Consider the following 17578-nt stretch of genomic DNA (forward strand, 5'->3'; position numbering starts at 1 on the left):
CCCCGGCAAGCTCTGCCTCTCACATGGACCAGCTTTATCCTCATGATAGGAAGTTCCACTGTGCCTGTGAGGGAGTTGTTTGCTGTGGCTCTCATCCTGCGCCTTAGACCTTTACAGGTCCTTGTCCTTGACTCTCTTGGCTATGGGAAGCCAGTGTAAAGGGTGGAGCACAGGCTGGATGGGCCCACAGTAGCCCGTGATGCTGAGAAGACGTACTGGAGTTCCTGAAGGCCTGCTGGTTCGTGCCTTCCCAAAAGACATATTTGGTTGGCCCTGATGAACAATGGTGCCCTCTTGCCCTAAAATCCACGCAGGTGCCTCTGGGCCAGTGCAGCATACAACAGGCTCTGCCCCTTCATTCACCACATGGGGAGGAGAGGCCTGAGTGGGGCCTGCAGTGCTGCTGGGGTTGGAATCTCCAGTCCGGTCCCAAAGTGACTTGCTGGGCTCCTCCTCACCCCCTAGGCCTGAGTGGCAGAGAAGGTGCAGGCCGGAGGGAGCAGACCTTAGGCAAGCTGTGTCCCTGTGCCTATGGTTGTCTCTGATCACATCAGCTGCAGACGCATTGCTGTGCCTCCTCACCCACTGCTGGCCTGTGGCATCACTCGCTCAAACCCCAGTGCCTCTAATTGAAAGTAATTCCTCATTCAGGAGCCCATCATCTCCACTCATGAATAATGAATGCTTCATAAAGGTTCCTTCACCGCATCCCATTTTCTTTGGAGCTGGGTTGTGGGCAGAGAGGGCTCGGTGGATGTAATTGCTCCGCAGTGTTGCTGGGACTGAGCAACCATTCAGCACTCAGCCCTTCTGGCTGCCCGGTTCCTGTACACATAGTGCTGTGCAGAGGCACCGTGACCGGGGTGTTTACATTGTGGTGGGCCTGGCGCTCCAGACAGGCTTGAAGCCTTTGCACTGCGCTCTGCAGGGCCTGCTGCAGTTGCTGCCCTGTGAATGGAAGCGGGAAGGAACAGGCAGGACAGCTGCAGTGAGCCACATGGAAGATAGTGATGAGAAGTGATGTCTGTGGTACCTGAGGAGCGCCCTCTGTTGGCCATCCGGTCACACTGTGTGTCACCTGCCTCGCTGAGTGTGCAGGGGGAGCAGGCTGTCACTGCTCAATAGGTCAGTGACCTTCCTTTTCCTAGGGCAGGGCTGGCCGTGGTGTGGCCCCAAGCAGCCAGCTTCAGCCTGCAGAATGGGGACCCCTTTGGAGGAGATTTCATCTCCCCCAAGAAAAGCCCCTGGCCAGTTCCTGCATCAGAAAGGGGCCTGTTAAGAGCAGCTTCCAGCAGCAGCCAAAGATCAGAGGTGCAGGGTGGGATGAGAACCCAAACGGTGTATGCACAGGTGCAGGGTGAGGTACAGGCCACAGCACCGCGAGCTGAGACCATCTTGAATTGGCTGCCTGACATCAGGCTTCTGTGTGCACCCACAGATGCCACAGAAAAGGGCAAAGTGAAGCAAACAAGCCCCATGTTTGAGCTCCAGCTGCAGTACAGCCTCCCCCCCACCCCCCGTTAACAGGGCCCAGAGTGCATGGGCCAACTGTGCCTGGCCCCACATCTTGCAAGGTCCTGCTGTCAGCCCAGCCCCATGGCCAGGAAACGCCCGTCTGCCTCGGCAGTGGCCTCTGCCCCCATCCCCAATACCCTTTACGCTGAGTAGCTGCTGACTGATTTTGCATGTGCAAAGGATCTTGCTCATGGGGGTGGGAGGTGGTGAGGAAATGGCCTGTCACTTAACACTGGAGCCAACAAAACCTAAGTGCAGCCCTGAGCTCGGAGGAAAACTCATGCTGCAGACCCCTTTGGGCTCCGTGCCAGCAAGCTCCCTCTGAGAGAAGCAGGAGCCATGGCAAGTCTGGAATGAAGAGCAGAGCCGGCAGAAATAAAGCACAGCCACAGCCCAGTGCCTTGCCGGCGTATAATGATCCCACAGATACAGTACAGCAGCTGACGTCCTTCCATGCCCCGCCCAGCAGCATGCTCTGGGCACCATGCAGCTCTGCGCCCGGCCCTTGTGCCCTGCACACATGGGCCTGACAGCACCTTGACAATGGCACCAGAGTAGCAAGAACTGAGACGTCAGGTGATAAAAACAAGATGCACTTTGTGAAGGCCCCTGGGAAAGATTTCTACCTGAGCTAGAAGCAAAGGGCTCCCCAGGCCTGACGGTGATGGGCACCATGTGGTGAGAGGCCCCAAGGAGGGGGCAGGAGCTGCTGTTTGGAATGAGGGGAGGGGAGGTCTCCACCTAGGCAGGTTGTAAGGACCTGACATAAAACAAGGGGATTGCTCCAGGGCTTTGCTTTCATTTGGCCTCTCCTACCCATTGGCACTTTGTCGTGCCACTTGCTCCCTGAGCTGCTGCCCTTGGTAATGATCCCCAGGCACCCAGAAGGGCGTGTAAGGGCAGGAGCTGGAGTCCACGTGGCAGCCTGTGCCAGCTGCATGACGCTCCCTTGTGAAATCCTCGTGAATACACAGCTCCTGGGGAAGGCTGCAAGTCTTTCATGGAGGTGACGGATTCCACGACTTTCTGGGACCTCTGTGACTTCTGCAGCTGCAGTGGCTGAGCCCAGGACCGCCCGAGGAGCTGGGGCAGCCTAGGACCAGCCACACTGGCCGCTGCTCAGGCAACCCCAGGCAACTGGTCCCAGGCACTGCCCAGAAGAGCGGCGGTGGGGCCCCAGGCTGACCCCACCCCCACTGTGCCTGGGCAGGGTCTGCGCTCTCCATCACTTTCTCTGCAGGCTGTGGAGTCAGAGGAGTGGGTGTCATGGCGAGGGAAGGGGAACAGCTGTCTCCCTGCCCCCGGGGCATAGGGATGGGTCCTCTTGTCTGTCCCTACAGGCTCAGGCTGTAGGAGGCAGATAGGAAGTGTTCTTTGCCTTAAGGGGCAAACATCCCTTTTGGTGCCGGGGCTGGAGTCGAGGATAGGAGGGTAATTAGAGAGTAGATATTCGGCTGCTGCCCCAGCCAAGGGCCCTTCCTCTTGCACTGTCTGAGCCAGGGAAGTGGGCCAGGTCCCTCGGGGTGGGCCCAGAGGGAAGCCCTGGAAGCAGGAAGCTCTAACGGGAAGGATTTAACCCCACTTGGGGACAGCTCTTGTGGGAAGTCCCTAGCACCGTGTTTCTCAGCTGCCGGGCCGAGGACCGGTGCCATGCCCTGAGATTTCCCTGATGCAGTTTAGGAAAGCAGCAAGCTGGTCCCTGATTGAACAACACTGCCCTAGAGGATATGGGGCGGCACTGCCTGGCTGTAGGTCTGCCCGAGAGGGGCTGCACACTCCAGGCTGTTCTCTGAGCCAGCTGAAGAATCCCGAGATGAGCGACCCTGGAGGAAGCGGATAATCTTCTCAATTGTGGCCTCCTGGTATTCATGGGACCATCTGCATCCAGGGGAGAAAACCGAGTATCATACTCTGCTGGACGGACTCGAAAGTCTGCAGGTGAGCTCGATGCGCCGGGCCACGGGCACTGTCACTCCCCTTCCCCCAGGATACTGTTCAGTGTGCCCGGGCCACGGGCACTGTCACCCCCCTTCCCCCAGGATACTGTTCAGTGTGCCCGGGCCACAGGCACTGTCAGACCCACCCCCCCGGGATACTGTTCAGTGTGCCCAGGCCACGGGCACTGTCAGACCCCCCTGGATGCCATTGTGACCAAAGAACCTCAATGCCAACTGGCAGAGGGCACAGGGGTGCATATGGGTTACAGGAAACCCTGGGTCTGGTGTTTACATTCCAGTTCACCAGAGCATCACATGTGGGTGTCGCATCATCACCTTGCTAACGGGCTGTGCGGGTACTGTGAAAGGAGGCGTGTGTCTGTCTACACTGGGCAGAGTGTTCTTAGGGCATTGTAGCTACAGGCAGGTCACCCACAGGCAGCGTCCCTAAGTCAGATCCCACCACTTCTCTCCCCCATTGGCCATTGTGTGTTGTGTGGCTCCCAATAGGAGTCTGGCAGCCTGCGGAGTCAACGGCTAAGGGGGAGCTTGTGAGACTTCAGGAGGAGGTAACCAGGGGTCTGTTTTGAGGTGAAGAGCAAAGGGGAGAGAGGATATAGCTGAGGAACAGACAGACATCCTGGGGGAGGGGAGCAGCCAGCAGGCTGGGCCTCATGAAAGCAGGGTCTTGGCCATCCCAGTGGGAAAGCGCAGGGGAAAGACTTTGGGGTGAGCAGCAGCCCAGCAGCCCAGGGCTCAGGCGTGCAAGGATTTGATTTTACGGGTAATCCTTTGTTTCCAGTGTTTCTATGAATCTCCATTCTCTGCTACATACACTTGCTTTCTCAGGAAGCAAACCTGATTGCTGGGTGTGACGCAGAGCTGGGTCTCAGGTCACTGGGAAGCTGGAGGTGCTGTTCCTTTGGGAACATCCCGAGTGACCAGTGCCTCGGGGCTGGACACTGCAGGGGTTGGAGTGTCCTATCGCTCACCTGCATGAGGGCCAGTGGAGCCCATGTGGGCTGAGAGGCAGGGCTTGGGTTGCCTGTGGCTAGCAGAGGCAGGGAGCTGAACCACAGCGGCACAGAAAAGGTTCCTTCATGCTATGGGCCCGTGGTAGTGAGGTCCTCCCGACCCTGGGAAGCCTGGGCCATAGGCATGGTAGGGACTCCTCCCCCAATTCCTGGGGTGCCATTCAAAGTGCCAAGGGGCCACGGGTGCTGGGGATCGCGTCTGGGATCCTGCACTAGTGGCAAGCATAGCTCAGAGAAGAAGAGCAGAAGCAATGAAGGAGCTGGAGTGATTGGGTCAGGAGGAGGGGTGGACGGAGCTCAGTCTGCCCTGCTTGGCTGAAGGACAACAGGAGACACGACATCTGCCTGCAGGTAGCTGAGGGGACAAAAGGCCAAGGAAGGAGGAGAATTATTCAAGGGAGACCAGGAGAAGAAAATTCCACCTCCCAGATGAGATGGGTCCCAGCTGCAGAGAGGGCAGCACCCCCTGCCCTGAACTTGTGACGTTCAGCGCCTTGCGTCTGCTGTCTCACCCGCCCAGCGCCTCAGATTGCATTGCGCTGCCCGCGCTCCACACAAGTCAGCAGCCACCGCAAGAGCACGGCTGGGACAGGGCCCCGCCTGCACTTACTTGATGCCGTTAAATTTCAGGACAGCCCTCATGTCCTCAGGAAGATCCTGTGGATCAGGCCACTCAAAATGGTCAGCCACAGGGATGATGTTCTTTCCACAGCTCAGGGCCGTCACGATCTCCTGAGGGGAAAGCCCAGAGCTTAGCTCATTGCTCCCACATGGCAGCCAGAGCCATCTCCAGCCCCTCCTACTCCTGCAGTGCCACCAAGTCCCTCTGAGCTCCTGCCCGGGGCTTCTCACCTTGTGCACCCAGTCCTTGCGGTCAGGGTCCCCCATGCACTTATCCAGCGTGTTTGGCGAGAGAACCAGCACGAAGTTACGGGCGCTCATCACGCTCTGGATCAGCTTGTCCTCAAACTTCCCCGCCTCCAGCTTCTCCACATCTATGAACACGCTGAAGCCATGCAGCTGCAGATGGACCTTCAGCAGGCTGGGGGCAAAAGAGGCACCATCAGGGCACCCCGTGTCCTTGTCATCTCAGCCAGGGGCACCGTGAGATAGAGGAGCAGAGAACAGGCTCCCACAGAGCCAACTGCAGCCCTCCAGATGGCAGCTGCTGGCTCAGGCCTGCGCAGGCTCGAGGCGTGTGGGCTGTCACAGAACTAACAGGCAGGGAGGCTTTAAGCCCTGCCTCTGACTGGCCCACCAGGGGTGTAGAATGAGGAAGGTGCAAGTCAGCATCAGCTGGGAAGCAGGATGGGGTTTGGGAGCTGAATTCCCCTTCCAGTCTGCTTTGCTCTCCCTGAGCCTCAGCCACTGTCCCCTCCAGATGCTGCTCTGTCCTTCTCTGCCCGCAGAGAGATCCTGGGTCATTCCTAAACCATCAGCACCATGACGCAGAACGGGGGCCATTGCGCCTTCCCCTGGAGTGGATCCGCATGGGGCGATCCCCTTGGCACTCACCTGGCCAGCTGGGAGCCAGTGCTCCGTCGGTAGCTGATAAACACGTCAGGCCCCTCGGAGGTGGATTTGCAGCCACTGCACGGCAGGGGAGAGTGAAGCATTTCTAGATATGAGAGTGGATAGCAGCGAAGAGTTAATAGTGAGCTGTGTACGGTCACCCGGCAGCCAGACTAGTCCTATCCGGACCCCGACCCAGTGATCTGACCAGCCCTGGCCGGGACTGACCAGTCACCAAACTAGCCCCTGGTGTGTCTCTGCTGAGATGGGAGCAGGGCCTTACCCCTGGCAGCAGAGAGAATGCGCATGCGGTGGAAGCCCACATCGATGCGACAGTCCTCCTGCAGCTGCTCCTCCGTCACACGGTGCAGGACATTGCGGTCGATGCCACAAGTCACCAGGTTGTACGTGTACTGGCGGAACTTGGGGTCAATGCTGCCCAGCCAGTCGGCCAGGTTGCTGCGGTCACAGGTGGAGTAAATTGCATATGTCTTCAGCTCCGTCAGCTCGCGGAAAAACCTGGCAAGTCAATAGATGTAAACACAGGGGGAGGGATTTGATGGGGCTCAGAGTCAGGCAGGCACTCGGGAAGAGAAGAGAGCACCCAGGTGCTGTGGTGAAGGGTGCATGAGAGAGATGGACACACAGACAGTTGATTGACTAGTGGAACATCTCTGCATTGAGAGTGACGGGGCAGGACCTGCAGCCAGGGGATCAGAATCCAGGGTCAGTCTGCAGCTTTCTGAGTAGCACACAGGGCCCCATCCCAGTTCCTCTGCTGAGGAGAGCCCATCCCATCCAGCCATTCCCTGTGGCACTGGCCACCTTGTGAGAACTCCCCTGGCAGTAGGATGGAGTCACAGGTGAGCACAGGGCCCCAAGAGCCTAGGCCTCTCCCAATGGGAGTTCAGAGGCAGCTGCCTCTGGTGCTCCTGTCACAGCAGGGAAAGGAGGGGAGAGGCGAAGGTCTTTGCCCTGGACTCTCCCGCTTTTCTCTGCTGTGACTGCTGTGCGACACAAGGGTCCTACCTCTTCTGGATGATGCTAGAGGCCATCCCCAGATCTTCCCTCAGATCCGTCTCTGTCAGTCGCAGCAGCAAGTCCCCATCCACCTCGTGCTCCTGCCAAGAGAGGAGAGTTCAAAGCTGCCTGCCAAGACCTGCTGCACAACACACATGGAGCCCTGAGCCAGGGAGGAGGCTCAGCCTGGGGACATGGATGAGATGATCATGCAGTGTACGGTGGGCAGCCTACATGGGGGCTCACGGGGCAGCTCCAGTGTCCTAAGCCATTCTCTTTGCCATCCAGAGATGGGACTGCTCATTGACAGCCTCTCTCTCCAGACTCCTGCAATTCCAAAGTGCTCTGGCTATTGGGTCCAGGTGACACGTGACACACGGTGGCCTATTGCCCAGCTGTGATCAGGCAGGGATTCTCCCCTGGGATGGCAGTGCGTGAGGATGGAGGGCTTGCAGCACTGGTGAGACAAGACGCTGGTCTAGTCCCGTCTAGCTCTCCTCAAGGCTGAAGGTGCCAGGTGGAGACGTTGCCCTGGAGGGGCAGTGGCCATGAATTGCTCCATTGCTCTGGATGACGGTGTATCTATAGGGTTCCTTATTACAGATGGTTACAGAGTGTGTTCTTTGTGTGTTCCCAGCAAAGGACCTTTCCACTGCCCCTTTCCCCGCAAGCATGGCCCTACCAGGAAGCTCTGGCAGTATTTGTTGAATCCAGTCTGTTGCAGCCATGTCTGCACCTCGATGGGTTTCCAGCTGGAGACGGTGGGCAGGATCCGTCGAGGCACCTCCTCATCCATCATGCGCAGCGCCTTCTTGGCCAGCGATGAGGCAGTGCTGCTGGTGGAGTAACACACTATCCTCTTCAGGCTCTGGGCAGCCCCAATTTCACTGAAAATCTGGGCACAGAAGAGCAAGAGTCATCACATCCTTGTTTCCTTGAGTACCTTCCCGCTGGTTCGTGCTACGCAGTCCTGGCACGTAGGCATTTCAGGACGACCACAGCCGCCTAGTATGCAGAACTGTGAGCACACGGGGGGAGCAAGCGATGCCCCATTTCCCAGAAGCTGCAGGGCTGCTTGGATGCAATCTCAGTGCCCCTCCTCCCCCCACATCTACTTGTCTCAGGTAACCCTGCCCCCCCAAACCCAGCCTTACCTTGGTTTTCTTCTGCCTGGCTTTGATGGCGGCCTCTATGCACAGGTAGAAGAGAGCGATGCACTGTGCCTCCAGCCGCGAGCTGTCCAGCAAGGGCACCAGGTGCTGCAGGTCCTTTGCTGTCCTTCCCTGACTGTTGTCACTGCTGTCCAGCAAGTCACATGCAAACCGCTCCGGGTCCAGAGAGGCGATGAAGGGCTCCACCAGCGCCAGGGTCCCCGACCGCTCCACCTCTTTCTCGATCTCTTTGTTGGTGGCCAGCACCGCGATGGCCAGGCATGCGTGCAGGCGGATCAGCTCATCGTCTTTGGAGAACACTAGTGGGAAGAGCCACTCTGCCGTGTCCTTCTCGATCATCAGCCGCTGGTTGGCTTGCCCACCGTACATGGCGCAGTTGGCCAGGGCCATGGCACAGTGGCGCAGTACAACGAGATCGGTCCAGCGGCACCAGTAGAGGATGGCATCCAGGCCCCCGTCAGAAATGAGCTGGAAACAGGTCTCCTCAGTGTGTTTGAACATGTGCTCCAGGATACCTGAGAGGCTGCGTGCCACCTGGGGGTTGTCTCGCTCCTTGGTCAGATTCAGGATCACCCCCAGCCCAATCCGGGCAATCCGGTCCCTGAGAGAAAGAGAAGCAGAGGTGAAACCGAAGAGAATGGCAGTGCCAGGGCAACCAGAGACTGAACCCAGCAATGTTTACATGGCACTAAGAGACTGGTATTTGCCCCAGGAGGGACAGAGGTTTCTATTTGCAGTGGAATGCCTCCAAGGGGCACAGATGCCAGGATGCTGTCTCCCATGTAGACAGGCTGCCAGGATTGCCTGCCCCTCCATAGTGTGGCTAGATACATACAGGGCTGGTACTTTGTTCACATGCCTGAAAAGCCTTACAAATCCTCTTGGATCCAGAGAGCATCCGGAGCCCCCTGAGGAAACATGGCCCAGAGACCTAGCTCCCATGGGTTCCCCCTCCCCAATCCCAGCCATCACATGAGCAGCAAATAAATTTCCTGGGTTTACACCTCACCTGACTCCCCTCCCCCAATGAGGCTTGTCCCTAAAATTCTGCAGCCATTGCCATCTTCTCAGCAAAGCTCTCACCAATCATCAGCCATCTCCCTGATCAGTAGATTCAAACCCTCTTCTTGTTTCCCTTCTCACTTGCCTCTGAGCCCACGGGGGGCGTTCGCTAGATGAAAGCTGGGAGCAGCCTCTGTTAGCGACACTTGCTCCCCAGCCAGGTCTCCCCTCCCAGCAGACCGGTGTCTGGCCAGGTTGCGACACAGTGCATGGGGCCTCTGTACCATGTCAGCAATAGGCTAATGCAGATTGCAGGTTCAGTACAAGCACCGGCGGAGGGCACTGGACCAGTCAGTACTGATCACAGCTCCAACCAGTGGCTGGGACGAACAGAGTCCACACAGGGTGTGACAATTTGGTTCTGGCAGGACCCAACCGAGAGTGCCAATTCAGGACCAACTGCTCAAATAGGGCAGTTGCAGACCTAGGCTGGGGTTTTTCCACCTCTAAGGCAAACCAAACCAGCCAGACAAAGAGGACCCTGGTTTCACCCCACTGGCTAACCACAAGTCACATAAGCAATTTCCTTAGACGCTCCAGTCTCCCAGTATCACCACCAGTGCCACCCGTCCTGGGGATGAATGGTTATGAAAACCAACACCCCAGTAAAAGAAAAGGTTCTCTCGATCCTAAAGAATCAAGCCGCAGACCCAGGTCAATATACACATCAGATCTTACCCACAAATCACGCTGTTGCCAATCCTTTAGAATCTAAAATCTTAAGGTTTATTCATAAAAGGAAAAGGTAGAGATGAGAGCTAGAATTGGATAAATGGAATCGATTACATACAGTGATGGCAAAGATCTTAGTCCAGGTTTGTAGCAGTGATGACGTAAACTGCAGTTTCAAATCAAGTCTCTGGAGTACATCCACAGCTTGGATGGGTCATCAGTTCTTTGTCTGAGCTTCAGTTTGTAGCAAAGTCCCTCCAGAGGTAAGAAGCAGGACTGAAGACCAGATGGAGATGAGGCATTAGCCTTTTATAGACTTTTCCAGGTGTAACAACCTCTTTGTCCTTACTGTGGAAAGTTACAGCAAAATGGAATCTGGAGTCACATGGGCAAGTCCCTGCATACTTTGCTGAGTTACAAGGCGGATCTGCCTTCTCCCCATGGGTTAATTGTGTAGCTGATGGTCCTTAATGGGCCATCAGGCAGGCTAGTCAGAGCTAACACCAACTTCTCTGGTGAGTTTACAATTTAAAATACAGACAGTATAGAGCCATTACTCATAACTTCAGTTATAATGTGATACCTACATATAGACACCTTATATGACCCTCTTTGCACAAGATTTGGTGCCAGATTATATCAATAATGTCACACAGAGGTGGGCTGGAGGGTCAGCAAAGTCCCTGCAGGCAGACGGCAACTTTGTCTGCCAAATTAGAGGGATGCAGCCAGGGGCGGCTCCAGGCCTCAGCACGCCAAGCGCGTGCTTGGGGCGGCATGCCGTGGGGAGCACTCTGCCGGTCGCCAGGAGGGCGGCAGGCAGGGTGCCTTCGGCAGCATGCCTGCGGAGGGTCTGCTGGTCCTGTGGCTTCGGTGGAGCCTTCGCAGGCACGCCTGCGAGAGGTCCACCAGAGCCGTGGGACCGGTGAGTGGCAGAGCGCCCCCTGCGGCATGACGCCGTGCTTGGGGCAGCGAAATGTCTAGAGCTGCCCCTGGATGCAGCCCAGGCAGCCCCTCTCTCCCCCCATGCAGGTGAGACGGGTGTTTCTGGGAACTCCTGTTCTCTGTGCTGCTCACGGTGACCTGGGGCTAAATTTGACAGCAATCAATTCCGATAGCTCTGGAAAACAGACTCAGCCTGGGGCTGGGGTGCAGAGTCCAGGCCCTTCCACCCAGTCTCCAGGTTCACCAGGTGCGTGGGGATTCTCCGAATCTCTGGCAAGGGCCGGGCACTGTCATCTGGAGCTTGTTGCAGCATGGGAACCGTTACAAAGGATTCTGGGTAGGAGCTGCTGCAGCTGGCAGCTTGTGTGGCCATGGCAGGAAGCAGGCTGAGAACCTTAGTTTAGTCTGAAGTGCAGCAGCTCAGGCCACGTCTACACTACAGCATAAAATCGAAATTATTAAAACCGGTTTTATAAAACTGGTTTTATAAAATCGATTTTATGCGTCCACACTGGGGCACATTAATTCGGTGGTGTGCGTCCATGGTCCTAGGCTACCATCGATTTCCGGAGCGGTGCACTCTGGGTAGCTCAGTAAAAGAATGAGACCAATAACTTCGATTTCCGTCCACACTAACCCTAAATCGATATAGTAATATCGATTTTAGGGTTACTCCTCTCATTGAGGAGGAGTACAGAAATCGATTTTAAGAGCCCTTAAAATCGATTTAAAGTGCCTTGTAGTGTGGACAGGTACAGCGTTAAATCGATTTAACGCTGTAGTGTGGACCAGGCCTCAGTGTTCAGCCTGGGAACGCTGGAAGGGGGGTATCTTGGTGTCACCCCCATGGGGTTCTGGGCTCAGTGACACTCCAAGCCTGCATTTGCTAGGGGCAGAACACAGTCTGCTAGGCTGCAGCAAGGCAGCTGGCTGGGAACAGAATGAACAGACTCGTCTCCTGGCCCGGATGCAGGACGTGTGGTTCTGGCTGAGTCAGGCAGCGGGGCCAAATGGCTGCTCCCCCTTTACAGGAACTGAGGGGCTGAATTCAAACTCTCTGAGCTGATGTTTCCTCTCGTGTTAATGACATCCTAAAGCATTCTCCTCATTAACCTCTTTGCCCCTCTGGGCCCCGCTGCTACCACTGGGCTCAGTGAAGGGGGAAGAATAGGCTGTGAATTTGGATGAGCCCCAGACTCTGCAGTGGGGCCAGCTGCAGAACATGCTGATCGATACTTGCACCAAGCAGCGTTTGCAGAGGAGACCTTGCCCTCAGAAATGCCTCCTGCTCCTGAACTGAATGTGTACATTACAGCTGTTCACTGATAGCAGCGAGTCCCACTACCCTCACACACAGATGCATGTGCAAAAAACGTGCCTCGTGCATTCACTCTCTAAGCATGAATCCTTCTGCCTCCGTTCCTGTCCCAGAAAAGCGAGTCCTAACCGTTGAGGATAGCCTCTTTGGAAACCCAGCTGTGCAGCCCCACGTTCGTGGGAGCTCTGCATATCCTCAGCTGGACATTCAAGGCAGTGTCAGTCTCAACTGCCTGCTGGTACCTGGACACAATGCCGCCCTGGCAGGCAGGAGTTGTGAGGGTGCGGCAGATCAAACAGCACTGGATCAGGGTGCATGCAGAGCATACTGGCTCAGGCATTGAGTCCTGGAAGAGGAGGCAGAATGGTGGCCGGGTGGAAACCTGCTGGAGACCAGGAGAGGAAGGGGAATTGTGGATGAAAATGTCCAAGCTGGGATAGACGACGTGATTGTCAGATTTGCGGGAACCATTAAAACAAGAAGTTCAGCTCAGATTGCGGAGTCTTCCTGCCTCGGCCTTCTCCACACAGGGTCCAAGATCCTAGGTTTGCCTTGTCCAGAGCAGGCGAGAGCAGATACAGTCCAGTCTGGGAGCAAGGAACCAGGCTGGGGAGTTTGGGCAGCCAGCACACGGATCAGGGAAAAGATGTGGGGATAATAGTAGGAAACCAGGGAAACCAACAGCCTAGCTCACAGCTGGGGCAGAAAGGCCAATGGCAGCAGTCAGGAGGGAACTGCTAGAGTTTGGGGTAGATGGGCTGAGTCTGGGTGAAGCTGCCAGCCCATGGTCCTGGCATCTGCAGTACTGAGACCGGGGCTTGAGCGAAGAACATACTGAACTCCTAGGGAGTTAGGGCTTAGAACCAACTGCCCTGGCCCCAACCATTCAGTGTCCTGAGGACAAGGAGAGCGGCTCTCTGGCACAGGGGACACTGCTGTCAGCGTATAGCACACTGGGACGCGCTGGCAGGCTGAGGTCACTGGCTGTGATGAGACGCACCCTGCGGGAGATGATATCACAGCCCAGCCCAGAGACAGGCTGCAGCAAGAGAGAGGACAATGGGAAAACTCATCCAGGCACTAACCTGCCCTCTGTGCTGCCTGCTCAAGAAACCTGTGCTCAGCTAAATGAGAGAAGAGGCAGAGCTGTGTGACTGAGTGTGGAGGGCAGGTCCCATTTCATCCAAGCAGAAGGGCTGGAGCTGTTAGAGCCAACCCAGGTACAAGAGGTGTCTGAGCCGGTTCCTATGGATGTCAGGGGCAGAAGTCCTCGTCTCCCTGCCTACTTCCTAAGAGGCTGAGAACTGCGAGACCCAGTTAGCTGAGCCTGGGACTTGTTCTGAGCATTTGAACCTGTAGCTCCGACAGCCAGAGTGTGCTAGCAAGTGTCTAGCTTGCTTCACTCATTAGGGGTGACTCGTCCCAATGAACGCATGATCCCTGGTGATCCAGTGGATGTGCAGGGGTGCACAGATGTAGGGGACAGCACAGCGCCACCCCAAGGAGCTGGCAATCTCAAGGGGGCAGAGATCTGAATGCACACACTTAGAGAAGGGAAGATCCAGATGCTGTACACAGACATGCTCCCATCCCTGTGCTGGAGAATATACAGGTATCACTAACCGCTTGTCTGCCAGGCCAGCAGAAGAGTCTAATTCCCGAGCACAGCCCTGCAGAGACCCTCCTGGAGGAAGATCTCTCCCTCGCCATGCTAAGATCCCTAGCTAGGGAGTGTCACCCTGAGGGGCAGAGGAGCTTTGCTCAGGGAGCCAGAGGCTTGCATGCCCTCTGTGTTACCGAACATACCTCTCAGCAAGAGCTCTGACCCAGGCAGTGAGTCCCTTGGACTCTGCCTCAGCCCCTCTTTCATGGCTGCCATCTCCCCAGCCTTTAGGGCTTCTGGTCAAATCCACTGGCCCATCCCTCTGTCTGTACAGCAGCTAGCACGGTGGGGCAATGGAGAGCCCTAGGCATGACCATCGTAACCATGGTTCATCATCCTCAGCTACCGAGCATGCTGGGCAGCCTCAGCGGCGAGCCGGCTCCCAAAGGGCACATCCCCCTCTCTGCTGAACGGGGGACACCAGGTGTGACAAAGACCCCAAACGTGTGACACACAAATGCAACATGCTGCTGGGGTCACCTGTTTGTGAGAATGACTCTATGCCCTGCCCCAGAAGCCTGCAGCCCAGAGCTCATCACAGTCCGCAACAGAAGGGAGGGGTGGCGGGGCCCTTGGGCAGATGGGGGTGTGTGAAACATGGGGGAGGCCAGGGAGGCGTCTGCCTCAGTTGTGTGCAGAAGCAGTGTCTGTATGATCATAGGCAGTGGTCTGTGTGTGAGGGAGGCAGTGTCTCCAGGTGTGGTGGTCTGTCTCGGGTGTTTTGGGGTGTCTCTGTACCGTGGGCTGGGGGTCTGTGGAGTGTGTGTGTTTGGTGGCTGATGTCTGTGCTGGGGGGTCTCTGTGTGGGATGTTCCTGCTCTAGGGGGGAGGTGTCTCTATGGGATGTGCTGGGGATCTCTGTGCTCTGTATGTGCAGTGGGTGGGGTATGTCTGGGGGCTGGGCTGTGGGTCTGTTATCGGGCATGTCTCTCTGCAGGAGAGGGTGCTGGGGGGAGGGCTCTGTGAGTGTATGTGGGTGTGCTGCGGGAGGGCTCTGTGGGAGGACTCTGGGGGGAGGTTTCTGGGGGGGGTCTCCTGGGTCTGTGCCCTTTGCAGACTCACCTGTTTTCTGCCACCAGGATCTGCTCCACGAGTTGGCTTGCCTGGCACTTGGTTTCCAGCTCTGTTGCCTGGAGCAGATTCAGCAGCAGGTCCAGGCCCCCCTCCAGGCGGATCACATCACACAGAGCTTTGGCCACATCTCTCCCCAGGGTGGGCATCACCCAGGCCTCCTCCACCAGCTGGAAGATCTCTGTGATCCCCTTCCTGAGATCCTCAGGGTTGGCTGCCTGCTTCATGGAGGATATGGCCAGGTGCAGATCAGGGAGGATCCGATCCAGAGCCACCTGGACATCCGTGCTCACCCCAGGGGACACTTCTCGGTGGTTGCAGGCAGCCCTCACCCCAGACCCGGACCACAAGCATGCCTGGCTCATGGACTCAGGCACCAACGCCCTCTCCGAACTGGACATGGCAAAAAAACGGCACAGTTTATAGATGGAGACGAGCAGGGTGAGAACCATGGGCAGCCAGCCCCTAGAGCAGCATCCCAGCTCAGACTCCACAGGAGGGCACCGGAGCCTTGCCCTAGGGCTCGTCCTGGAGGGCACAAAATTAGCTGCAAAGCGCTGTGCACAGGCCCCTGGGCAGGCCAGTGGCTGCACGGCCTGGTGCTCTCGGAGGGGCGAGAGCAGCAGAGGGGAGATGGAGGAGACAGGAGGGATGGAGAACAAAGTGGGTGGAGGCTGGGGGAAGGAGGCTGGACTGGTGGAGGAGGAGGGGTTGAGCTGGGCCGGGTACCAGCTGCAGTGCTTGGCGTGTGCCAACTCTTTCTCCCCTCCCAGACTCGGATGCTGTTGCCGCTGCCCGGATGAAGAGCTCTCAGCACCAGGTGAGTGAATGGCAGCTGCTGCCTGCACTGCCTGCTCCAGACCCATCCAGGCTCTGCCTGCTGTCGGCTCAGCATCCTCCCACGTCCTCTGGGGATGATGTCACCCAGCTCAGGTCCCGCCCCTACAAGGAGGATCTGTCCCCATGGCAACAACATCCCCTCCTCCTGCTGCCACCAGAGATGCTCTGGCAATCCACTGAGCAGGGATAGCAGCCTTCCCCTCCGGCCCTGCTCACGCAGAACTCCCCCTCTGCCCCCCCAGCTGATCCCCCCCGAGCCCCCCTCTGAGCTCCCCCAGCTGATCCACCGTAAGCCCCCTTCTGCCCCCCCCAGCTGACCCATCCTGAGCCCCCCTCCACCCCCCCAGCTGGTCCACCCTGAGCTCCCCCAGCTGATCCACCCTAAGCCCCCCAGCTGACCGATCCTGACCCCCGCTCTCTCCCCCCAGCTGGTCCACCCTAAGCCCCCCCAGGCTCCCCAGCTGACCCATCCTGATCCCCCCTCTGCCCCCACACCTGGTCCATCCTGAGCCCCCCCAGCTGACCCTCCTGAGCCCCCTAAGCTGATCCATCTAAGCCCCCTCTACCCCCCCAGCTGGTCCACCTTGACTCCCCCCTCTGAGCTCCCCCAGCTGATCCACCCTGAGCCCCAGGTCCCCCACCTGTATCTCCCTCAGACCACGCCCTTCTATCACCACCTATTCTGAGACCCCTTCCCAGAGCCCTGCCATCTCCTCTTTCTCAGGCCCTGGGAGCAGAAAGCTCATTCCTTCCCCTAAGTCTCCTTTGGCCACCATTGCAGCCAACTCCTCCAAGATGGGGTGAGCAGCCTGAGAGAGCCCTGCCCAGTCCTGGGCTGAGGTGCTGAGGGTGCTGGCCAGTGACAGTCTCACCCCATAAACTCTTCCACGTGCAATCAGCAGGGCGGGGCTCGCGGGAGGGAGTAGGGGTCGCGGGCTGTCCCTTACTCCTGGCTGGCCAGGGGCCTGGGCAGAGCAGGAGGCAGCAGCACACACTTGCCTTTCCCTCTCTCCTCTGAAGACCCCACGAAGCTACAAGTGGCAGCCCCTGCCCGTATGTCCCCTGCTGTCGCAGGCCCAGATCACAGCAGCTCTGCTGGCACATTACAGAGTGACGTGCGGGGGTGCAGGCAGCCTCCCATCCAGTGCTGCAGTTTGCTGCTCGGTTCCTTCTCCACACAGTTGGGTGAGTTGCTCTGTCTGCCTGTCCCAGCCCGGGGACAGTTCTCTGCGTACGTTGGCTACTGGGCCAAGCTGGCCTCATTCAGAGTGGTGTCAATCAACGTGACGCCATTGGCTCAGGATTTGCCCCAGGGTAGCTGCAAGCAGGATTTGGCCTGGTACCTGCTTTTGTTACCTAGCCCAGACAGACACATGGGGCAAAACACACTGGGTGTTGCATAGCTGGAAAGATCCATTAAAACCCTTTGCACCAGAGCCAAGCCACAGCCGCCTCAGCCTGAGACTTGAATCCAGAAGCTGTTTTGGTGCCTAGCAGCCGGCGGTCACCCTCTCTGCACCCGCATGGATGGACAGAGCCGGGGACCGTTACCTTGTGGCAGGGGTCAGTAACTAATGGGATCTGACCGGCCCAGGCCTCCAGGAGACGCTGAGCCGTAAGGCGTTTCCTAGCCCATGATTTCTGCCCAGTGCTAGCAATAGTTCATTTAGCTAGGAGTCCGCAGAGATAAGGGGCTACCCACCGTAGTGAGCATCCCTAGCTGCTGGCCAGCTGGTGTGTGCACCTGTCCCTGGGTGGTGGGTAGCTGGTGTGTGTGCACGTGTCCCGGGGGGAGGGTAGCTGGGGTGTGTGAGCGC

General features: G+C 57.5%; 1 protein-coding gene across 1 annotated transcript; it reads right to left on the reverse strand.

The window, feature by feature from the left end:
- Positions 1–1977: 1977 nt before the first annotated feature.
- SARM1 (sterile alpha and TIR motif containing 1) lies at positions 1978–15744 on the reverse strand. Its single transcript, XM_050929065.1, has 9 exons — positions 14913–15744; positions 8173–8791; positions 7701–7913; positions 7028–7119; positions 6282–6517; positions 6002–6104; positions 5339–5528; positions 5097–5218; positions 1978–3393 (listed from the first exon to the last, which is right to left on the reverse strand). The coding sequence occupies exons 1-9, from the start codon at positions 15371–15373 to the stop codon at positions 3234–3236; spliced, it is 2196 nt and encodes a 731-aa protein (XP_050785022.1). The 5' UTR covers positions 15374–15744; the 3' UTR covers positions 1978–3233.
- Between the last annotated feature and the right edge of the window lie 1834 nt (positions 15745–17578).

The sequence above is a fragment of the Gopherus flavomarginatus genome, chromosome 19 (genome assembly GCF_025201925.1).
Source record: "Gopherus flavomarginatus isolate rGopFla2 chromosome 19, rGopFla2.mat.asm, whole genome shotgun sequence".
In the NCBI taxonomy this organism is placed as follows: Eukaryota; Metazoa; Chordata; order Testudines; family Testudinidae; genus Gopherus; species Gopherus flavomarginatus.